Raw genomic sequence first — 25,465 nt, forward strand, 5'->3', positions numbered from 1 at the left:
CACAAGCTATGGCCACTTCAGCTTTTAGCTTTTTATTTCCATGCTCTTCCAGAGCAGAATTTGATAAGAAGCTTCACTGCCTCTATCTCAGGCCTACTTTTTATTTGCACTACCTACAGCTTCTAAGGTTGAGAGCCTTCAAAATACCACTGCGGAGCAAAACCTTCTCAAAAAGTAATATCAGAAAGGGAAAGAAAGGCAAGAGAGAAACACTCCAATTAAAACAAAACAAACAAAAAAAACCCAATAAAATAAAATGCTGTTTGGAGAGTCCAATTTCATCATTTCGCCACCATCCCTCTGAAGTACCTTTTTTGCATCACAGTAGCGGAGCCCAAAGGTGTGGAACTGTGGAAAGAAACCTGGCTGGACAGCTGCAATCTGTGTGTAGAGCTCTGCAGGCCGTGACATGGCAGGGGTTCCCGAAAGTAAGATCACTCTCTTCGCAGCCTAGAAAAGCAAAATGGGACATCCTTTATCATAAAGCTGACAACATAGATGACACCTGCAATGAGGCCATCCCTGGCCCCAGTAGAAAGCCCCAGGGCCGTTGTCCTATCATCATAAATAGAGAAATGTTTCACTTTCCAAAGATGCTTTCGGCCTTCACTTTCAAAAGGCTCCCAAGGACAGTGCTTAAAACTTCTAGGAGGCAGGACAAACTGTATCATTTCTTATTCATCATGCACATGCTGGAAGGAGACATCAATTTTTATGACAGTTCTTTCTGAATTGGCATTTACGCACAGGACGCGTTAATACCTTATGTCTGGCTCAACATTTCATCTGGCATTAGGATGTCACAGGAGCATGACACACACTCCTCTCAGGTACATCTCACCTCCAAAATAAATTCTCTTGCAATAAACCTGCCACAACAAGCCACGAACAAACTGTCTTGCTCACAAAAGCAGAAGGGATCTAGAGAAGTAGAGTTTTTCATGTTTTTAGGGCATTTTCTTTTTAATTCAACTAGGAAGGAGAGAAAGATGATGCTGCCAGAAGAAGGTTGCCCACCTAGCAGTCATTCTGAGTCTAAGCACAGCTTGCTGGATGTATGCAAAAAAACCCAAAAAACTGCTTTTTATTGGATACAGGAGGGAGGGGTAGACAAACAAAAAGAACCCACACAGTAATCTGAAGTAGGTGCTCAAAAAAAGTTAGGAAAAAAATAATTACACCGTAGACACAAAAGCCTCCAAAATGCATTTCTATCCTCTTATATTCAGTGTTATCCAGTTCTATTATTAGATGAGAGCAATGAATTTCTACTGCTGTAAATTCACGTATAGTAGTTAAATTACAAATGCCTTGTAATTTCCTGCATAGTTTAAAGCAGGTTCATTAAAATAACAAAAAGATTCTTGAGTGACATCTGTACCAGCAGCTCATTCATATTTAAATGAAAAAGAAAATGAAATTCTTTTATCATTTCGCTGAGATCTACCAGTCACCCAAATCTATTCAAGATGATTCATCAACTCACCAACCAAATGTGATGGGAAAAAAAAAAGAGTTCATAGATCAGCTAACGGAAATTAATTTCAGGACTTTATCAGATATTTATATGCAGGTTGTAACCAAGGTGGAACTTGTCTTCCCCCTCTGTTGAACAGATCAGAAGGAAATGTGACGACCAATAGGACCATGCAATTCTCACAAATCTTAAAAAAAGCAGGATATTTATCACACTAAGTGAGAAGAGGTAGCTAACCTTTTGACATATCGGAAAGGTGTAAGTTCACACAAGACAAAGATCCCTACGCTACTCAAAAGAGGGAAGGGTGACAGCCAGTGCTGGGAAAGAAGACAACATGGAGGTCACACGACTACATGCTTGCAGAAGAGAGCATATCAAGGTCAAGATGAATGGGAGGGAACAGCACAGCTGGGACATTTCCAAGCAACGTGTACACAGACCAGGAACACACTAGATGCAACATAAAACCATCTGTGTTGAAAGTTATACCACTCTCAAGGCTCTTCCTCCATGGATGGTGCTCCTCAGGAGCTACGCAAGACAAGGCTGGAATGCTAATTCCCTGGTAGTTGCAACACTTGGTTGGTCTCTTTGCTCCTTCTCTAATCCCAGAATGAATATCAAAAGGGGGAGTTCAGAAGCTACATGTCACATGAATTCTAACCATGTCAGCTGTTGCTTCTTTGTTTGCATCTTATTTTTGAAGAGAAAAGATATCTAATCACTGCAAGCACTTACAGTGTGTTGTGACACATCTACAATTAACCATTTTAAAAATCAGGAGAACTAAAAACCAAACAACTTAAAAAAAAACCAACCCATATTACTTAAGCAACAGCTGTGAAGAACTTGAAGTTAATTTCAGAAAATGGTGTAGAACACAGGTGGTCTGACTCATTATCCAAGAATCCCTTTCAGTATTAAAAACCGTAATAGAAAGAGCCCAAGGGAGAGGAGAAAAAAAATCTTAGGCAGACAAGGTTTCAAGTGCTGAAGACTTAGATTCTGGGTGACAGAAATGTCTTTGATTCACAGATCTTTTACTAGTGGCAACTCATTTTGAACACGTGCCAATAAAGATTTGCTCCTGCAAATCCTGCAGAAAAGTCTGTGCTGATCACTGCTTACTCTCATTTCTCGAGAAACCTTCTGTAATGTCAAGAAGTGAGAGTTCACCCTTTTTCATCCAAGATATGTAAGAACAATATGGAATAACAACACAGAAAATATGATCGCAGTGACAAACGTGGACTCTTCAGCAAAAAAACAGAACTGTCCTCAATTTCTATGCATCTCCAATAGAACAAATAACTTCAGTTACTAGTTATCATGCAGGCATGAAGACTAATCTCGACCAGAAGTACTCCCTCCTCTCTCTCTCTCTCTCTCATCTGTCCTTGAGACAATTCTTACAGCTACTTTCCTGTGAAACTGCTTCAAGCAAATCTTGAAGATGATGACTTGACCAGTCTGTAGACCTGAGTAACATAAAACAATTGTGGCACTGCAGCACACACAAGACACCAGCAAGAATGATTTCCGCAGCTGTGGTAACATTTTCAAAAATTACTTTTGAAAGTTGAATAATTTATTAAGCCTGAAGGCACTTTGGAGTTTCAAACTCAGCATCCAACTGACTGGAAGGGGGAGTAGTTAGGGGGTGGTGTGGTGTGTTATGCCACAAAACTAAACACACAAAGAGCCTCATTAACATACAACGACTGCCTCTATTGTAAATGAATTTCACAGCATGAGCTCTGCCATATGCTAACAGACTTACACTTAAAAAAAAAAGTTTGGCTGATTCTGGCTATATAATTACTTGTGTCCCCAGTTTTTGCTTACTTTGTCATTTTGAACTGCTTAGCTAAGAACGCATTATCCTGTGAAATTAGAAATCTGAGAGTGGCCATAATGTAATGGGGATAATAAATGTAGTAGAAGATTTGATAAAGGGAAAATGTTGCAGCTGTTTTGGGGAGTCTATTTCTGTACTTGGGTCAGTGTTCTGCATTTTGTAAGATGATGTGGTCATTCCAAAAAATATAAATGCTTTTCTCTATTATTAAATGACACCCAGAGAACTTTTCCCAAATTGTGACAAACAGCTCCCACTGAACAAAATTACCTCCCCACCTGGAGAATCAGCTGCTCTGATTTCAATACAACATTCTTCCTCACAGCAGGTGAGGAGTAAAGGTTTCTTTATCCAATCCATATAAATTTGTAATGCCTAAAGATAGCAGCTATTTATTTCCTACAGAGAGATTTTTCTGTTCCCTCCTTACCTTCTACCTTCAACATTGACCTAATTCCCTTTATTATTTTTAAGCATCACTTTATTGAAAGAAGCACGCAGAGCATCAGATTCCAGCTACCCAGTGTATTTGGACTTAAGTAGAAACAAAGAACTTTAACCTTGTATGTATCAGGATGTGCATTATGTTATTTACCTGCATAGCAGCTCAGTAAGAACAATTTCATGAGTAATATTACCCAAGTGTTCTGGAAAAAAGCCCATAGAGAAAACAACAAAAATAAGCCCATTTTATGTCACCAGAATCTTTGATTAAATACTATTATGTATTTCTCAGTTTCTAACTCAGTTCTTCACTGAAAACTTACTTCATGCCTCCAGAAACACTCATCCATATTCCACTGGGACCTTTCTCAGTTTCCCTTGCTTCGCAATTACAGAACAAAGACAACATAGCTTTTCAGCTAGTTGAAGGATGTAGAATCCTTTTCTCCCAAGTCCCCAAGAGATCCCTCTACAGATCACTGAAAAACTTCGATTTCATTGTTTCTTCTTCCTCTACTTTCCTTGGGGCTTTGTTGTTTTACGGCTATTGGTAGTATACTTCCTCAATACTCACGTTCCTAGGCCAGTCTAACCTTGTAAGGAGAAAACTAAAATGTATCTAGAATAGGTAACACCTTGGGAGGCAGATGCAGGACAGAGGTAAAGAGAACAAAGGGTATCAACAATACACTCAGGACAGTAACTCAATCCCAACCAGGAAACTAAAGAGAACAGCAAGGTGACAAATTCCTATGACTGACTGCCGCAGCCATCTGGGACAATCAGGCTGGGATAATAAGGGACTGGGACAAATAAAGCCTGAAAACAATAACTCAAGCAAAGCCCAACAGTATGAGGCTATGTCACTTTGATATACATGGAAACAGGACAAAAGGACCACTTTGAACACAGGAACTTCCAGCTCTCCTGAGTGCTACAAGACACGCTGAAGCAGGGGACATACCTCATACAGTTACTTGCACAGACTGACCAGCATGAAAGTTAGCTAAGCTTGAAAGCAGCGTTTTTGCCACGTGCCAAAACATCAAAGTACAGTTTTCCACTATGGCTTTCAATCCATTTGCCTCCATAATTGTGCAGGGTCACATGCTGTATACAGACTTGGTCACCTGAGTCCTTGTGGGCAGGTGTATCATTCTCCCCCACATACAAGTCTGCACACCCAAAACAAAGCACATCCACAAGGAAGGTGAAGGGGGTAAGAAATCCAGCCTACACACTTTACTGTCACTATTTCAGCTCATTCTATCATATTGCAAAGGCAAGTTCCTCTCTCAAAGTTTTGCCCAGTAAAAATAAACTGGGCACATCGTGTCTTTATTCCCATACATCTGTTAAGGTACTTCAGAAGGTAGTAAGCATTGTTAGTGCATACATCCAGCCACTATAAAAGCAAACTAAGAAGTCCTTCTGGTCACACTGCCCATTGCTCTCAAGCAAAACATTACCTCTGTCAGGGTAAACAACTAAGTATGTCATAAAAGATACTAAGTACTACACACTAAAAAATAAATAAATAAATAAATAAATAAATAGGTGCTTCGTTTTTAAAATTTTTTTTAAATGCCAAGAAGTCCCCAACCAACAGATTTAGGCCACGTGCTTATTACATGGCTCTGCTTGACAATTCTATACCACACTTGCTCTCCAATACATGCAAGAGAGCAGGGAAAGACAAATTGCAACTGGGTAGTTAAAAATACCATTTTGAAAAACAATCAGGGTCAGATACTAAAACTAAAACAAGACTTTAAATGCTGTAATCATAGGTTAAATATTTCAGATGCTAGAGATTCAGCCTGGCTGTCCAACAAGGCAGATTCAAAATTAACATCCAAGCTAAGTATCTTTATTATGAATGTGCTGATGTATAATCTGGTTATTGTGCAGTTCTGCCTAAGCCTCCACAACAATTCTTGTGTTTCACTTATCATTCAAACAGAGGAGTCACAGAAGCAGATTCTACCGAGATAAAAAGAATCCATTAAGCACCAACAGAAGGGACAGAAACATTTCAGGCTAAGAAATATTTTAATTTACATCTGTCTGGTGTCATTATGGATTCAATTCTTTGTAGCAAGTAAGGACCAACAATAACATTTCTTGTGTTTTTTTCATTCTTTTTCTTCTCTGTCCCCAAAGTTCAGTTCAAGGCTAAGCCTTCAGGCTTAAAGGTACTGGGAACCTCATAGGAAATATAAACAACTACAGCAATTTAAGGAAGTTGAAAGCAACATAATGCCAAACACAAGAATTGCTTAAGAAGTACTCTAGGCATGACTTGGCTCCACAGGCTCCGGCTACAGCACTGACAAGGCTTTGTACTGTGACCTTAAGGTAGGGACTTATGTGCCACAAGCACTGTATCTATCGAGCTCTTGACTATGGAAAGAGCTTTTTCTGGTCTCTTCCAAAAGACTCACTACTGCTCTAATCCTTTTAAATGCAAGGAAAGCAAAAGCAAGAACATTATCTTCAGCACTCAAATCTCTAGCAACAATAAACAGCAACTTCATCCATTCATCTTATGCAATAATCTTGAAGTATTGCATAAAATACTAAAAAATACTCCCATTTTTACTCCATTTACTATTTACTATACAGGTGACAATGTAATTTTTACATACAGTGTTCAGGTGATGAAATCTCCTCATATCTTGGTCGGTCTTTCAAATAAAAAATTGCCACAATGTGCTATGCCAGTAGGAGGCAACAGATCATTCACTAGCAGTTGAGGACAAAGCTGCCAAAGGGAGTAGATTTAGAGCAAAATACATGTTGGAAAGCAAGGAGGGCTAATGAGTGGCTATTACAGACAACACTCACTGCAAAAATTACAGTCAGAAAACACAGTTTACGTGAACATGTAGTAGAAAATGTTCTCTAAAGGTTCTGGTCCTGTCTTCTTACACATGAGAAAACGCATGACGCAAATATGAAACTCCTGACTGAAAATTCAGTTTCAAAAGCACAAGATCTCAGTGCTTTAAAGACCAGTTATGTGACAGCATAAAACTATAAATTCTCACTAAGTTCATACAGGCAATTAACCTTTATATAACAGTTACCATCTTTCACATCTTATAGCCTGCAAATAATTCTGACAAGCTGATCCTTACAAAGCTATAAGTAGGAAAGGAGACCAATTTTTGAGCATTCTGCCAAGAGGTAAAAATTGTTATTTTCTGCCATTTGTGGTTGTACACCCCCCCCCCCCCCTTTGGGTCTACTTCAAAATGCTCATAAAATCACATCTCCTGCTTAGTTTCCAAATACTCAAGGACTGTCACTAAAAATCACTAGAAGTGATCTGGAAAGCCAAGAGAAGACAAGAGAGAATTTAAGGAGAATGACGAAGTTACTAAGGACAACCACCTCTGCCTGCCATTAAAAATCTTGCATATAAAAGTTGACCACTGTAAAGCCATCATGGATCAATCCTTCTCTTTATATACAAATTCTGATAGCTATTGAGAAAAAGCTGCATTTGCCTTGTTCTAATGAACAGACTTTGCAGTGTCTAGAAACTACTGCTGCCTTTAATCTCTGAAAGGTTACTAGTGATAATTTAGCTCTTTGATCCCAGGACCCCAAGCAGATATAAAAACTCACATTTCTCCTGATATCAGTTCAATATTTCTTCCCTCCTGTGAGTCACTTGCCTTGCTTACCTCACATCCCACCATTTCCTACTAGTTCTTTATATTTAACCAGTAGAAGTGCTCTTGTACCCCAATCACACAAGTATATTGGAGGCTCGCAGTAACAGAGCAAAGGTTAAAACTGAAACCAAGGAAGGTACCTAGTTAAGGTCATTTTGATATGTCACAGTGATTTGAGAGCGAAGAAGTAACTGAGTATGACAATTTACATTAAATAAGCTGCACTGATAATACTATATTCTTTCTGCTCTTCACTAATACATTCAGTAAGTTTTGACATCCCCTCTTTCCCATCACCATAAAACCACTGGCTATAATACAACTAGATCAAGGGAGGTACTTCTGTGGCAACTGCTGAATCACAGCCTGAACCTCTGATTGATCACCTGAGGCGAGCAGTGAGTCAGCCACAGGAGCACAGGTGAAGGCAATTTTCCTGTGCTGTTGGAAGGAGTGGAGCTCCTCTTCTAGAGATCCTTCCTCTGGAGTTTCATAGCGAGCTCAGGATATGAGTAAGCATTCTATCTATCCTCTTTTGGATAGATAACTGCTTAGCCACACTCTCTGGTATATTTCACAATTATAACATCTGTACATTCATTGATTATACAGTACTGAAGTTCTTTTGTTGTATGGAAATTAGTGATTAAGTCAGAGACAAATTTTGCTCTTAACCAACAGTTACTTGGACTTCCACAAGCACAACAGAAGAATTCAGCTGCTGGCTCAGACAGTAACACTGCTTGGGGAGTCTGGCCTTGGCTGCAGGAGGTTTGGCATGCAGCGTACGTACCTTAAGTAGAGGCATGGCAGCTCGGCACCGCGCAGTTTTTATGTTCTTTAGGTAATGAGATTCATCCTGAAACAAAACCAGCATGAAAATGAAGACAGCTCTGATCCACAGTCCAACTGCAGGCTAAAGAACAAATTCTCAGTGCTCTCAGCTATCTAATATTACAAGCCTGCATCCCAGAGGATATTCCAAGTACTGGGATAGTCACGTCAAAATCTCAACTAGAAGACAGCATGGGGAGTAGCAGGCTTCCTACATTCAAACCCATGGTTGTAATTGAATGGAATAGAAATCAAACCTTAAGGCCATAAATCGCAAATGACTACAGGCAAGTAAAAAGAGGTGGACAAAGACAGGTGGAGAAGGAGGAATATTCATTCTACCACTGATGCTTGTTTGCCCCAGATTTCCACCCTGATGCCCTTAAAATGCAGCAATCACAGGAAGCCTATACATTGTTATTTCCTTAAACAAAGAGGTTAATGAAAACAATACGGAAAAAAAGAAATCTAATTAGGATCCAACTGCTCTGCTGATAGGGCTCACCAGGTGGAAAATAGCCTCCTACTTGACATGTCACCCCCAAACAGCCCATATTTCTTCTGCTGTAGCAAGGCAGACTTGGACACAAAAAGTAATTGGCACCCTCCAAGGGTACATTCTCATCTTTCCACATGTGGATGAGCAAGCAACCATGTATGCTTAGTACAACTGCTCAGTCTCTTGGGTACAGCCTTCTCCTTCCCAGTTAACAAATAACCTACATGAATAGCTCCAGTCAGTGAAAGCATATTGAATGTAAAAGCAGGGAAGTTCAGCATTCAGTAGGACTACTTAAATCTGTAAAAAACATGCAGGGTCCAAATCTGAACACACAAAGACACACAACATCTGCAGCTCAGGGGATTCCAAAGCAGCAGCCCTAGAGCCCAAGTCTCTTTACAGAAAGCAGCAACCCACACAAAGCAAGAACCCGTACTTCCAGTCTGAATGCCTTGTATGGAAGGGGACCAAGGGAAATAAAGTTAATTCCCTTATGAGCAGTTTGATCTCCAAAGCCCTCATCTACTCCCATATTCCCACATGATGCTGAGAAAAAAAAAAAAAAAAGCTATTATGTTCCAAGTGTCATAATCATGGAGACAGTGGATCTGTTTGCTGAAAACCACACTGAGAATGTGAAATACTTGCAAGAAGGTATATAGACACTTCTAGTCTTTACAGTCTTGAAAGCTGGATTTGAAACATAGGTGTTTTGAATTTTTAAGAAGTGAAATCTAGAAAAATGCCTTTTACCACAGCTCCTAAAAAGGTGAAAAACCATTTACAACAGTAGTGATACATGTGCTCAATGAAAGCTTAGTGCACACTGTCAGTGGTACTCAAACACAGGAAGACTTCTTGATGCTTCACCCACATACTTGGTGTTGAGAAGTTATCTGGCTTGTTGGAAAACATTAAAATCAAACATCAAGTCCAATTACCATAAAATGACATAATTCCAAAGCTACTGTATTGACATACCACATACAACACCTTAGTTTCCTATAAGGAACACACCCTATCACAGCAAAACCAGGGAGGCATCCTAACCAGTAAAAGAGAAAACAGCCACAAGAACCAAAAACGTTTCAGAGAACTCTGATGTTTCTGCTCACAGAGCTGTAATCACAGTCACAATTCTAAGACAATTTCAGTCCTAAAAATGGCCTGCCTTACACTTCTCTGCTGTACAATCCTAAGGATACCCCATTTGCAGAATATAATCAACTTCAGAACTCTAGCATACTACTTACAATAATAATTACTTGGAAAGTGCTCTTGATTTGCTTGTCCATCTTGCTGAGGAGGTCAAAGCTGATGATATTAATCAAGCTTGCTGTTAGGCTATCTTTGCCAGTCACTATAACATTAGTGCTTCCTGGTCTTAAGGATGGAAGCCACCTGTGAAATGCCTGGAAGAAAAGAGAGTGATTAATTGCATTACTGTGCTCACATCCACTGCAAAGATCCCCAAACCCACCACAGCTTATAAAAGAGCATCCTCAAGGATGCTTAGAACAAGGAACAATCCCACTCTCCATTTAGACACCAGGTGAGGGTATAGAAGGGGTGAGCAGCCTTCACAAGTCAGCGCTGCTAGTAATAGGAAGATCAAAAACAGCACTCAGGATATAAGGCCAAATCCACTTTCCACAGATACGAAGACTCAAAAATGATTTATTCTTGCTTCTTACTGAAAAAGAAATCTGATCTGCAGTGGAAATGTGTGTAACCTCCTGACAATGTTACCTGCTGTGTTTGTAGCCAGAGAATGCAATGAACACTGTTGACAGGGAAATTCATCATTTTCCCACTCAAAAGACTGTGAAATACAGCATTCTGAGCAGTAAACATCTCTCACTACAGCAATGTTTACTCCACAATGATGAAGTACAACACATCCATACCAACAAAAACTTCCACTATTCCTCCTTCTTAAAAAGCCTACCAAAAATAAAAAAATACCACCACCCCCCAATCACAAAAAAGATCAAAATGACACCACACTAGCTTCAATATGACAACAGATGAACATGTGGGAAGTCATTCAAATCAGCCTCCTGAAATGCTCTGCACACCACAGGAAGATAACCTCCTGCAAACACATCTGTTAAGTACTGAGCACCCACCACTTCCCTTGTAAATCTATCTCCAACAGCACCAATACCTCTGCAACATCTAAGTCCTGCTGACATTGCTCTCTAGAGGACTTGGCTGGTGCTCTAGCAATCATAACCTGGTCTCTACAGGAATGTATTCATAGACTGGTGATGGGAAATGTCATCTCTGACTCAAGCACCTTCACCTGGCAGTCCCCCGGGCCCCATTCTTCTGTTTATCCAGGGAAGTGATGGAGTCACTTTCCTTGGATCAAGAGAAAAGAGTGGATGTTGCAGTTAGGGACATAGTTTAGTGGGCATGGTGGTTGGACTAGATGACCTCACTGGTCTTTTCCAACCTTAGTGATTCCATGAATTACATGCAGCAGGTAGATGATTCAAATGCTGACAGCATATGAGAAATTAACAATTGCCTACACTTCACCACTTACAAGCACCACAACCAAAGCAGGCCACTATGTGGGCAAGCTTAGATCAAAACCAAAAAACATGGGGCTGATGCTACACAAAACTGACAAAGGCAGCAGTAGTAAAAAGAATCTAGAAGCTCCCAGCTGAACTGCTCTCCCCATTTGGAAAGGTCACATGCCTACTTCACAGAAAAGAGAATCTGAATATCTAAGTCTCAACACAGAACTCCAAATGCACACCTGCAGCACTTCTCATCCCTTCTTGCTGGCTTCCTATTGCGCTTAAAATACATAAGCACTCAATGGCATGAGCCTGGAAAACTGAAAACTAAACCTCGCACTTCTGAGATGAACACAATTTCTGGCTATTCATCTCCAGAAACAAAACAAGAACTTTATGTTAAATGTATCTGCACAGAATGAATTGAGGTTACAGACCATAACTTACACCTTTTTCTACACCTTCTGCCAAACGTTTTCCTTAGATTCACATCCTTCACCTACTGAAAGCAACAGAGAAAATTTCAAAGCAAATCTCCTAACAAATACCTCCCACAACAGCCTCCCAGGGAATCTGGAGGGTGTAGACAGAGGAAATGAAGCACCCAGTAGCAAATTCCCATATTGCTTAAATCTCTTAGAGCAGGATAGAGGAATTTCGCTGTAGGTACCCAGGACTTCAGCAACTTGAGCCCCAGATTCCTCCCAGTAGGTCTCAAACAGGAGTCATGGACACAGGATAGGTACTGAACCACAGGTCCACAGGCCTTTGAAACAAGTCCTTTGCCTTCACATCTCAAACACAATGAGCATTGCTCCCTTGTTCAGAAATCTTTTTTCTTCTTGTCATTCAGTGTTTTGTTGCACTACTGAATATGAAAACACAAGCCAGGATGTTCTTATAACCAGGTTACAATACAAAACAAAACAAGCATATTACCACCAATACGTTTCTCATTTTTCCATCAACGTAGCATCCCAGGGAAAGCAATGGAAGGAAACCTTGTCTACTCAGACATGAAAATTACTGACCTGAAACATCTGACTCGCATTTTTCTCCCACAGTGATTATCTCACTAGCATATGGCAACTAAAAAGCCTCAGTGGACAAGTCATGACAGTGATTTCTTTCAACCAGTTACATCTCCCAACCATACAAACTTTCTTGGGCTTCTGATTAACAGCAATAAAGGACTCAAAGGAGTCATATCCTTGACAGACTGAAAGACATAGTATGACAAACATATAATGACAATGATAACAGAACCTTGTGAAAAGAGGTGAGAATTCCAGCATCTGAACTTTTATTCCAGCAAGTCCAGCTATAAAGGGATTGAATACAACCAACAATTGCTTTAATGCAACTATTATCTTTGGCATTAATGAGCAAAACACCTCTTAAGAGCTAGCTGACTTGCAGGAACAAAGTTAAGAGGCTCAGAGGAGATATTTTCTTTAGATCTCCTTTCCAACAGCTGCACCACAAAAAGAAAATCAGGCAAGAAAAGAAATTAGGCATATAACATACGGTCAGTGCAAACGTCAAGCAATTTCTCTGCTCTTTAAAAAGTACAAATTTTACTTTCTTCACCTTAAAATATACCTTTTTAAAAAAAATTTAACTTGTCCCGATCGTTAACGCAGAATAACCATCACACATGCCCTCTACTGGCCATCTACATGATCCTAAACTCACAGTACCTCTGCCCATGTAAACCTCACAGAAGAAGGAGTCACCACCAGCAAGGGCCATTCCTTTTGGTAGTACGCAGCGATGCAGATCGCCTGAACAGTCTTGCCCAAACCCATGTCATCCGCAAGAAGTAAACGGCCATTTTTTAAAACTGCAAAACTAGGGAAAATAGAGAGGGAAATATGAGAGTCAAGAAATGGTCCTGTCTCTTTCCTTTGTCAAGTCCTGCCTCTTTCCTGGTAGCCAAGATGAGTACAACTCATCCGTCTACATCAGATGAGGAGAGTTCTGTAGAACTGAGAAGTGAAAAAATTAAATCCTTCTGCAGATCATGGATGACACTATACAGTGAGTATCAACTGCAGTAGCTGTATAGTATCTGATGAACTACAGATGTCTCTGCAGATTAAGCCTACAAGGTGTATCTCATGAAGTGACCTGAGCTTTTTATTTCAATAAACCTGTATCTTTTCCACTAGTCTTAACACAATTGAGCAGCTCACAACAATCCTTTCAAAGTGTAAATGGTTCAGCCAAGTGATCCTGGATGGTTACTCAGAGACACTGATTTAATACACGGAGTAGACTCAAGATCTTACAATTATTTTAAGAGCACATTCCATACTATTATTCATGTTCTGTCTTAAGAGTTCATTCCTATTGGGCTAAGAAAATATTATTTATAACACGGTCACCTAAGTAGCAGTAACTATGGGCTTTCCTGGATTGCATCTCAAATTCAACAACTAAACGCTATATATGGCAGAAATAGGGCCACATGAAAGTTTCCCTCTACATACAACTAGCCATTTTATGCCTTTCATTGTCAGGTTTCCATTTCCTGGCACTTACTGTGTGCATTACTATTTTAATACAAACAAACAACAGAGATGCACCGACTTAGGAAAAGATGACCTTACAAAAGCATCATATGACAATTAGGCACATACTGAATCATGGGATAGAGATGAGAAATTTATCACTTGAACAATGCTATTTTTCCTCCTGACTAATGATGAAGAATTCTAGCTGGAAACAAATAAATGTGTCATTCAAAACACACACACAGCCACACAAAGTCAAACCAGGCAAAACATCCAAGAGTCCACAATATCACAACACAAAACTATGGAGAAACATTAAGTCTTGCCCATGAAAAAGAATGAGGTCTGTACACTGATCTATTGAATTGTAGGCAAGGATTAGATCTTAACAGCATGCAAAAAGGACCTACTTCACACCTTCCCTCTGAAAAGGCATGAGGCTTGTCACAATTTTAGAGTCCACTACTGAAAGGTCAGCATCAGGAAAATCCATCTTCTGTGATGTAGAACTCTGTATTTGAGCACCAAAGGCCTGTATGACTGTCCCAGGAAGTGGCTCCACTTCTACAGACACAAGGTTCTGGAACACTTTCACTGCAAAGAACAGAGCAGTTGATTATCAGAAAGGGAAACATACACACATTAAGGACACCAGGGTAACATCCCTTGACCTCAACAACAACATTATCTCCTACCTTTAGACAGCTCAAGAAAGTACTGCATCACACAATCGTGTCAGCCTGGCCTCTTCTCTGAAATCTATTTCAGCAGCAAATGATGAATCACATTCCCTCCCCTCATATTTAGACTTGATTATAAAAAACTGGAAGTCTGATGCCATCATTCAGAGATGATTGCTACTAATACAGCTGGAGCTGGATTATTCACATTGAGGGCAGCTTAGGGCACACTTTACTCAGAAATGAAAGTATGGATTGGAACAAAAGAGCTCTTGAAACCTAGAAGACAGAAGCATCTTGGGATTCTGCATTAAATATCTCTCAGGTCTCCGCCACCTGAGTACATGGATCAGGAGTTACATGAGACAATTACCTAAAGGTCATACATCCTCAGCTTTGAAAACTCACTTCTCCTCCTGTTACCTAAATTCACATCAGTTTGGTTCTTTCTGGAATGTAGATAATCTCCCATTCTCCCACACTTGGATAACTCACAGAATCAGAACTTACTCTTGGACTCAGAAAGCCATCCCTCAGGGACATGACACCAACAGCAGCTCCTTACTCAGCTGGTGCACTCTGCCATTTACCAAGACAGTTCTGCAGCCCACAGGCTGCTTACCTGAATCCCTCAACACTACCGATGTTTGACTGAAGGCCTCTTTCAGCCTCTCTATCCCACCCAAAAAAAAAAAAACAAAAAAAAAAAAACCACCTCCTCTTAATCCAACAATAAGTTTACAAGAAAATAGAAATTTAAAACAAGCAAGGTCCCTGCTCACTATGTTTAGTAATCAGTCTCTGACCACTGATAGAAACAAAAGGCACCTCTGCACTATGAACACAAACACTCATGCACAGATCCTTTATGGCAAGGAGAGTAGTTGGTCTGTGTACGAAGTCAGAAAGATATGAAACAACTTTTTGCAAAAATGACCAGAGCTATGCACACTGAAATAAATACTCATGACACCAGCAGTAAGTGCACCTCCAGAACTCAGCTGAAATTAGAATACCCATCTCCAAGAGGTAAGCAGCAGAATGGATCTGTCATATGAAGGGGAAAAGCAATTCAAATAAATATACATATGAAAAGATTTCCATTTGTGACTGGGCTTTAGCCAAACTTTTTAAACTCTCCAGTTCAATTTGTACTTCAACAGCAAGAACTCTCTTCATTCAAAGTACAGCACATGCTTGTTATTACACTCACAGACTGAGCTATGTGTTAGCATAATTGCTACAATTTGCTCACTGATAATTCTGTTGCTATTGTTCTGTACATGAGCTGGAAAAGTGATTAAGATATATCTGCCACCAGCATGATTCATCCAACAGACACATTTTACTGAAGTGACCTTTATATAAAGATGACCGAGCATCCAGGCAAAGAGACATTAACCTCTACAAACAGTTCCAAACTAACAGATAGCACTGCTGGAAATGGCAACCAGCTTAATTTTTTATTTTTTCCCTGACGTAGGTAAATTAATAGGCACAAACCTAATGCTGCTCCTCTGAAAGGCACGTGCTAAAGAAGCCTCAAATGCCCTCACAAATTACTCCTTGCAAGAACATCTGAAGAATTTTTTGTGATTTGGTATTGTTGTTTTTTTTTTTTTTTTCCCAGCTTGATTTTGCTTTCCTTAAATCTGTAGGATTCTGAATTAACGTAAAAACTGCCAGCAAGCATAGTGACAGGCTGGGAGATGATGCATTTGCTCAGACTGCCTAGCTCTTACTACAGGATGAGCCCTTAGCAGATAGAAAAGACCCTTTTAAAAAGCAGTGTGGGTTCATCAGCTCCCACTGAATCCAGAGCCTCTGAGCACCACAATCCTGGAGTTTCATAATAGTCACCACCACGATACGCTCACTTCTTTCACAGCCTGCCATTGCTACAAGGCCCTATCACTGGAAGTAGAACAGCCTGGTAAGTTTTGCTCTGCACTCTCTTCTGAGTAAGGGGTGGCTGTGCAATTTTATGAATTGATGCATGCAGAAAAAGGAACAAAACTTTATGGGTAGGCTGGCACTGCAGATTATAGAAATACACCTAAAGACAGCCTGTAAGACAGAATTTCTGTAAGGACACTAAGGCTTGGTAGCCACCATGCCTACCTGTACAAAGCTTTCAAGACAGAAGATAGTAACCCATTTTCTTGCAGTTCCTTAGTTCAAGTATAGCTGCTGTACCTTATAAGCAGTAGCAATTTCATAATAGTTAATATAGGTCCTCTAAGAAGTTGCACAAAAATTCAGCATAGAACCTTACAAAAACAGGCCAGTGTGAGTAATACATATTTTTACAGTTTTGAGTCTGGGTAAACAGTATAAGTGTCTGACAAAGCAGGAAGACGCTTGCTTCATGGTTCATTAGCCACTCATTTCATCAAAATGAGAAGGCTCAATCCAAGAAATGGAGCTACAATTCACTTGCCTCCCCAGAAAACAGCCGTAGACAGGAGAAAAGGAGAAAAGGAGAAAAGGAGAAAAGGAGAAAAGGAGAAAAGGAGAAAAGGAGAAAAGGAGAAAAGGAGAAAAGGAAAAAGGAGAAAAGGAGAAAAGGAGAAAAGGAGAAAAGGAGAAAAGGAGAAAAGGAGAAAAGGAGAAAAGGAGAAAAGGAGAAAAGGAGAAAAGGAAAAAGGAGAAAAGGAGAAAAGGAGAAAAGGAGAAAAGGAGAAAAGGAGAAAAGGAGAAAAGGAGAAAAGGAGAAAAGGAGAAAAGGAGAAAAGGAGAAAAGGAGAAAAGGAGAAAAGGAGAAAAGGAGAAAGGAGAAAAGGAGAAAAGGGAAGGAAAAGGAGAAAAGGAGAAAAGGGAGAAAAGGGAGAAAAGGGAGAAAAGGGAGAAAGGAAAAGGGAAAAAAGGACAGATACTCACTCAGTTTGGGATAGTCCTCCAGTAAGAAATTCCACTTCCTGGTCTTCATATCTGCAACAGTTAAAAAAAAAAAACAAAAACAAGAAATGACTATTGCAACTTTCTTATAACTGAAATTTCTACCCATAAGTATGTGGTTAAACCCATATATCGTCATTTCAAAACAGATTTAACTGAATTCCTACCTTGTCCAGCCACCAATTTTCCTCTTTGTTTTCATGTTAAACAAATAGTTTGAAGAAAATTAGAAACATGGACACTCTGAAAAGTAGCATGAAGTCCTGACTTATCTGGCAATTCTACACCCAATTAGCATGTGCCTACAACCTCCAGGGAAGACAGAGAACCCAGAATCAGTAAGACAGTGAGCCAGTAGAGCTCTGCCCGAAGAGCCAGAGCTCCAGGATCTGCTCTCCATGCTGTCACTGACCTGCTGTGACACTGCACAAGCCACCTTACAACACTGCACCTTATTCCCACGTAACTGGTGGGAAAACTAGTGTGTACCTTTGAAATCTAAGTGCCAACAATAGAAGTGCTCTACAACTCCACTTGCCTCAAAAAAATATCAGTAAAGCTACTAGTAAACAGTCTGCTCAGACAGTTGCAATAGCCAGCTGACAATAAAAACAAGAACTTAACTGTGGCCTCTGTACTGGCAAACTGCTGTCACATCCCACCTTGAGAGTAAATATAATGTCAAGTGCTGAAATATCATCTTGACTAATAGGCTCTGAAGAGATTCTCTGGCACTGTGCAGGGCACAGATACAACACTATACCAGAACTAAGCTCTCAAAATCTTCACCGAAGCACATCCTCTCACACTATTTCAAAGATTGATGCCCTCACCACTCTCCCTCCTCCATATCATTCACAGCACTTCAAAAGCAGTCCCAGTAACATTAAAATAGAGACTCACCATAATTTCTGGAATTCATCTGTTTGAACACTCCAACCACTTCTGCAGAATACCCAATATCAACCTCAAACCGAGAACGAGAGATCAGCACACACTTCCCTTTGACGTGGGCTGAGGGTTTCTTCCAGTTCTTGCACATGTTCAAGAGGGATACCATATCAACCCCACTGCTGCTGAAATGAGAGCCTGATGACAACTCAACTGCATTTTCTCCTTCCAGTGGTGCCAGAATCACAGAGGAAAGTTGACTTGCTGCTTCCACTAGAAATAAAAACAAGAGATACTAAGGAAAGACTGGAGAACGGTGGTAATCTACTTTGGGAAAGGAAAGGACAAGAAGAAGACAAGCAAGCTAGGCATCTTCACATTTAAAGGGAATGAAGATTCCTTAATTTAACTTCGAGAGACAAAGAATAGAAGATGGTGGAATGCAACAGGGTCAGGGCAAACAGGAAAGAGTATGGGAATCAGGGCTCATTCAGAACTGCTACGGCGTTAGGTTCCTTCTGTCAACACCCCCAAAACATGGCTCACCAGGACAGTCCAGCCAATCTGCAGAAGCACATTCAGAAGTAAATTGCACACAGCCATAGCATTATCACATAAAAAGCTGCAGAGAAGTATGGTGATCAATAGTATGTGCCTGGGACGGTTGGAAGGTGTTTCTGCAAGTAGCAAGGGAGAAAGATCTAAAAACTTGTGCCTCTTTATTCACGTGGACATCTGAGCAATCTCATCAAGGAGAAATGCTCAATAAGCATAATACTGTAGGAAGGAATTTCATAAAAAGCCATAGACCTCTTCTTTGTTACAAGACCATCACCCTTTATTCTAACACAGCTTGCTGTTAGATCTGCATTTCTGCACAGCCAGGTGGGCTCCTATCTTACAGTTTGCAGCAACCACCTGTGTCACGATGCTAGGGCATGGGGGAGACAAGACATATTTTTGCCAGTTGAAGACCATGACTAACAACACTAATGTGTGTTACATTTTTCCCTTCTGTCTCTTTCAATCTATATCCATGTGACTGTTTTTATTGTTACAGCTGAAGTTATAGTTTAAGGAGAAAAAAAACAACTCTGACATAACACAATTTCAAAAAAATCATTCTCTTTATTTGCAAGTTCCTTAGTGCAGAGGCTCCACTCTCATCTGTACTCAGTACACTTCAAGCAAACCAGCAGCACTTAAATAATGAATGTGTGTGGCAACCCACATGGGAAGCTAGAATACCAGTACTCAACTGTGGGTTTTTCAAAGTGCTCAACACAGGCCTAATTCTGTTCCCACTGAAATCAATAATGATTTATCACTGGCTTCAAGACAATGCACTTCTGAAAAGCTTACCTGACTCGTTTGCCTCTCTGTCATCTCTCAATCTTTGCAGAAAATGACAATAGAGAAAAAGATAAAACCATCCTTGGTATGTAAAAAAACAAAAAAGGCAAGTTCATTTTCAGCCTCACTCAGAGCTCTAGAAAATTAGACTTTTTCCTTTCCTGATACCCAAAATTAATAGGAAAAACAGTAAAAAAAAAAAAGAAGAAGTTTTAAAAGAATGTACTTCAACAGATCTAGAAATTAAGTATTAGCCAATAGAGTCAGCTGTCAACACAGACTCGACTATAATCAAGCTTGTTGACTCCTAAGCAATTCAGCAACTGCAGAGAAGGTTAAACCTAAGCTAGCATTTAGATTACATCAAAAAATCATACTTCTAACATACTACAACATGTCAAAAAATACGTGCTAAAAGCCTAAAAGGTGGGCATTTGAGAGCACCATCTTTTTTTCATTACTCCAGACAATAACAAAGTAAAACCACAATCAGAGAAAAGTCTTAAGATCATCACCATAACCTAAGAGCCTTTCTTATCATTCAACAATCCATTTACTTACTGAAACTGCTGTAATCTTCTAGGCTGAAATTCCATTTTTTCGTAGTAGGATCTAAAATCAGGCAGAATACGAGTTATTTGGGGTAGAAAAAAGTGATGCTGTAAAACGTTTATGCCAGACAATACAGAATTCATTCTACACATGCAAATATCTCAGTAGACATCTGAAAAACAGCATGCCAAGGCTTCCAGCTACATGACACCAAATAAAGCCATAGGGCACATTAATGCTAAGACAAGGAGAATGCAGCAGTCATTCACAGGGAGTAACAACATATGTGGGAAACAAAAAGAGAATATAACAAAGGCATGGAGAAAAGATTAGCAAGCAGAAAACTCCACTACTTGCAATAGCCCAGTTAATACTCAGCCCATTGACTCTGAAGTGGCCTATTTTCCCATACTAATTCATTAATAACTTCCTTCATTTCCAAAACACAGACCAGCTACCAACACTAAACTTCTTTGAGCAGTTCGTAAACTTCTGATTTCTTGGCTAAATCCAAACTCAAGATTTTATGCTCAGAATACCTTTTCAGTTTCAGCTGCCTTGACTTTTCCAGTACCCCTTTAATACCATACCATATATTTAATCCCAACAGTAGCTGCCCTGCTAAAAACATAATGCTACTAAAGTTTCAGTATACACTGAAAAGGCAATCAAAACACAGAACAGAGAAAACAGCAATGAATCAATTCTTACCATAGATTCTGGTTGGTATCTTCTTAAACAAAGCAATAAGTTCAGCATTATACCCTACTTCAACCTGAAAACGGTCTTCTCCATATTTCACACATTTTCCTTTTGTGACATTATTTGCTTTCTTGCAAGAGGCAGCTTTGATAGAGTCTGCAACAGCGGGGCTAGTCAGCTTCTGTATCTTACCACTGGTTGGAAAGGCACCACTTCCACCCTGTCTTTCTGTTAGTCTGTTTGTATTTATCACCATTTCTGAAGCACTCAGAGTGGTGCTGCTTGGTGATGAAACATATTTTATGGCAGATTTGCTCTGACTTTGTAAATCTTTAATACCGTCAGAGTTCTTGTTACCAGTCAAATTAGGGTGAGATATTTCTGTAGGCTTTTTGAAAGCTGGGTAGCACTTGGGCCGCTGGAGTGTACCAAGATTAATTAAAGCTTGTTGTCCACAGTGTCCATCTGAATAATGTTGATGGGAGTAACTGAGAGAATTTGGGATTGATGTAGGGAACTGCTTAATGCCACTTCCTCGTTTTGAGTCCTCTGAACAATTCTTTTGTTGCTCTCCCTGTGAACCAGCCATCTGTTGGTTTGCAGTGCAATGATTATAATCTCTCCGAAGATAGCTCTTCTGCTCCGCAGGACTGTCTGGATTCTGTTGGGGCAGGCTAATGAACCTGACATGATTGTTTTCTTGCTTCAAGCTTCCTCGATTGTCTGGACTCTGTTCTTTTACCTGAGGCCCAGTGATCCCCAGCTGCCCACCTTGCTGGGCTGCTAGCCTCTCTGCTCTCCTAGCCAAAGCCTTTTGGCGGTTCTCTTCAATTCTTCTCTTTTGCTCCTCTGTAAGGCCAGATGACATCTTCACCATTTCAAACAAACCTGAGTCAGTACATCAGTATTTCATCTCAGAGGCACTTGCTTCTTGATAGGAATGGAGGCCAGTCTGAAAAAGAAAGCAGCAGAAGTTCCAACTTTGTCCCAGACAACAAGCTTAACGCACTGACAAATCACTGCTATCAGTGATCGGTTTCTAACAACCTTTCAGTCCTCATAGCACACAGCAGGCACACACTCAGCTGCAGAAGGGAGTATCAGCTCCTCCCTTGAGAAAGGTCCTCTCGCTGCCGTGTTTGCGAAGAGCTTACCAGGCCCCCACCACACCTCCTCGCTCCACCTGCTCCTCGGCCTCTCTTCTGAGAAGCTAGGCACCTCCTCCAGTGCTCGGAGATGGACTTAACTAACTGTACAAAGTCAGGCCCGCGCCTCCCGTCCCCACGCCCCTCCCAGAGGTAACGTTCCATCCCTGCCCCCAAACCTGCAGGATAGGGAACCCCACGACCTCTTCAGGGCCCGGGAGCCACACCACGCCCAACACAATTCCCACTCTCCAGGCTCCCCCCTGCCCACAGAGGCCCCGCACCATACCGCAGCCCCCACCGCAACCCGCTATGGGCTCAGCCCTGACCGGCCTTCCACGAACACCCTGCACCATACCGCAGCCACCCCCGCAACCCGCTATGGGCTCAGCCCTGACCGGCCTTCCACGAACACCCCACACCCACCGGCGGGCAGAGGCCAGCACCACCGCCTCAGGGCGCGCAGCCGCGCAGACTACATCTCCCATCGGCCCCCGCCCTGCCGCCCGATGGCGCCAAACTGCCGGAGGCGCGCGGCGCGCTGGGAAATTGAGTCTTCCCTGCGCGGCGCCATCTTAGGGCCGCTAAGGGAATCTGGGTGGGAGGGGGCGCAGGCAGAGTCAGTTGTGCTGCGTTGCGCTCCTGATCACGTGCGAGGTGTGGGACCTCCATTGCAAGCTACGGGCTGAGGTTTTGTCCCCTGGTGCCCCAAGACGTTTTGGTGCAGAGTTAAAAACAATAGTAATGCATTTAAAAAAGCGATACTGTCTTCATAATATTGTAATTATTCACATTTTTATTAAAGTTCTGAATAAAAGTGCTTCCATGGGTTTTAATTATGCATATCAAGTTGTCCTTCGACAGCCAGGATTTCCCTCTATGCTGCCAGGCAGTACTGGGAGGGGAGGGAGGGGGAAAGCCAAGGAAACAGCCCTAGGAAGCACCGTTCCCCATCCTTATCTCATGCTTTCAGTCCTGTCCAGTGGCAGCTCTGGAGCCATCTGCCCTGTCTCGAAATGCTATTTTCTCTCACAGACCCCTCAGCTGGGGATGCGGCAGCCAGCTGGTTGTTTTGCAGATTATTTATTCATTCTCTCTGCTAGTTAATTAAAAAATGTTATCCTTAAATTGCTTCCTGATTAAGCAGCGGTGACTGTCATTAGTCAGGAGCTTGTCAGCCTGAGAAAAACAAGGCAGGCAGTGAGATCAAGGTATGACCTGACACACAGCCCTGTGAGTGCCCTTACTCGCTGTGTGCATGCACAGATCCTCCCAAACATACAATTTAAAAAGCAAACAAAAAAAACCACCACCACCAACAACAATGAGACTGAGAAGATCTGGGCCCAGAGTTTGGTCCCACCTTCTCTTAGGAAGTAGAAAGAAAAAAGTTGAATGTATCTCCAGAGTGCAGAGCAGGGTGTGCAAGGAAAGGATGCTCACCCTGTGTTTTCTCACATCCTTTCTGTTTACCCTTTTTATCCCCCTGCAAGCCAGCAGACTCCCACTGAGGGAGGAATGGATGAGACATCTTTATTTTTTCCTTCTTGTTACACTTCTAACTGACCAAAACTAGACCAAATCACGGTACACAAAGCAGTAAGAGAGAGGACATGCAGAACATAATCCTGAAAGTATTCCCAGCCAGCTCCCTCCCAAGCAGCTCAAGGTCTCTGCTGTTGGGTCCTTATGCTTGAGAGATTTAGGGAGAAAAAAAAAGACTTGGGAAAATTGGAAAAAAGTCCCAGAGGACTGAACTCAGCTCACACAAACAATTAGAGAGCATTGTTTTGCAGAGAGAAGAAGAGCTCTTGGGTCACATGGTCAGGCAGACACACAGACAGACGTTGAAGCATTTGCTCCATATGGCACAACTTCAGCAAGGCACAAAGAACAGACCAACCATGCAGAGAACAGACCTACAAAGCAAGAGGCCATTTGTGAGCAGTTTGCTGGTAGCACTCCAGGTGTCCTTTCAGTCAGAACATGCTTCCAGCAGTGGCTTGGATTCACTCTCCACAAACCAAGTCAGAGTGCAGAGATGCAGTAAGAAAATCCTGGGAGGGCCGGTGGGTCAGCACACCCCCATTGATATCTCATGCTGAATGTGTCCACTTCTTCTCTTTTCCAACACACTCTCATGGTTCTCTGCATGGGTTGAGCTGTACAACTACATCTCGCAGTCTCTATGGATCTTGGTGAACCACGTGCAGAGTCATTGTGTGGTTCACAACCGTCCAGGAGGTGACTGGAAATGCAAACCTAAGCCCACACTTATGGCCCTTGGATGCTCCACCTTCTCAGAGGCATTTGGAAGCCCACACAAGTTCAGCAACACCATTTCCAGTGCTCAAACAAGCTAGTCTTCAACCATATGGAGAGAACCTTAGCTGCTCTCTTTAAAATAAATTCCATGCTCGTGATCGTTTTCAGCTCCTTCCCAGATAAAGCCTGGCAAGTGACTGGACTGGGGATATTCAGGTCAGCTCTTCAGGGAAGATCTCAGGGAAGGAGAAGCAGAGAAAAGCCTGTGGATATGCAGAGTTTTTTTGTTTTTTTTTTTTGTTGTTTTTTTTTTGTTGTTTGTTTGTTTGTTTGTTTGTTTGTTTGTTTTGTGGTTGGAGAAAACAATTTGTATATGCTTTTAGTGTCTAACATGAATACTTTCTACAGTACCTACCCTCCAAGGGCTGAGGGGATGTGTTTGGGATCCTCAGTGGATCTGAGCTTTCTAATGGAGCACCAGAGCCCCAGGTTAAGAGTTCAAGAGAGTGTTTGGCCTGTTCTTGGGTTTTGGACTGGACTTGGGCATGGTAGTTGACCCCACATCCCCCATTTCTGATTCTCTGAGGGTTTCTGTTGTTACACAGCCATTGATTCCCTCTGCTTTCTCTTTGCCACTGCACATCACTGGCTGACCCACTGGGCAGCCCAGCTGTTACCACAAGTAGACTATGAATAAGGTCCTTTCCCTGAGCATCTCTGTAGTATCCAAGTCCAAATTTGAAGTTTGCTAAATCCAGTTGCATCAACCCTGATGAAAGAAGATCTCCAGAGCCTCTTGTATGAGCTTTTCTAGAATTTCAGGGCTGTTCCCCTCCTCTGACTGACAGCTTAATGAAGTGCACTTCTTTTTCCCTGCTCCTTGTCCACTGGGTGCAAGGAAAATTAGTTGCCCTCACTCTTTTGAAGCAGCCTCTTTTATCTACACAGCTTGTTCTTCCCTGGCACACTGAAGCCTTCCTGCTCATGTTTATAGTACAACCCCACCAACAGATTGCAGGGTCTCTTTTCTGCCTTCTGTCCTTCTTGGCTGGATTCCCCTCCACAGCTCCAATACAGAGCAATGGTCTGCACAGCACATGGCCTCCACTTGCTGCCAGGCCACTGCCACAC

General features: G+C 41.4%; 1 protein-coding gene across 4 annotated transcripts in view; it reads right to left on the minus strand.

Annotated features, from left to right (window-relative positions):
• Positions 1-22,612, minus strand: part of SMARCAL1 (SNF2 related chromatin remodeling annealing helicase 1) — a 35,850-nt gene extending 13,238 nt beyond the window's left edge. The window contains exons 1-10 of one of the 4 annotated variants that reach the window (XM_010713600.3): positions 22,496-22,612; positions 20,934-21,876; positions 20,232-20,282; positions 18,330-18,590; positions 17,409-17,459; positions 14,259-14,442; positions 13,033-13,183; positions 10,055-10,213; positions 8,259-8,324; positions 310-450 (exon numbers count right to left, since the gene is read on the minus strand). In XM_010713600.3, the coding sequence (XP_010711902.2) occupies positions 310-450; positions 8,259-8,324; positions 10,055-10,213; positions 13,033-13,183; positions 14,259-14,442; positions 17,409-17,459; positions 18,330-18,590; positions 20,232-20,282; positions 20,934-21,801 (1,932 nt within the window). In that variant the 5' untranslated portion in view covers positions 21,802-21,876; positions 22,496-22,612. Of the gene's footprint in view, positions 1-309; positions 451-8,258; positions 8,325-10,054; positions 10,214-13,032; positions 13,184-14,258; positions 14,443-17,408; positions 17,460-18,329; positions 18,591-20,231; positions 20,283-20,933; positions 21,877-21,971; positions 22,207-22,427 lie in introns of those variants that run through there. The other 3 variants (XM_019617107.3, XM_010713602.4, XM_010713601.4) reach the window with 3 other exon arrangements.
• Positions 22,613-25,465: the final 2,853 nt, after the last annotated feature.

This window comes from Meleagris gallopavo, chromosome 7 (assembly GCF_905368555.1).
Source record: "Meleagris gallopavo chromosome 7, MGAL_WU_HG_1.1, whole genome shotgun sequence".
Taxonomy (NCBI): domain Eukaryota; kingdom Metazoa; phylum Chordata; class Aves; order Galliformes; family Phasianidae; genus Meleagris; species Meleagris gallopavo.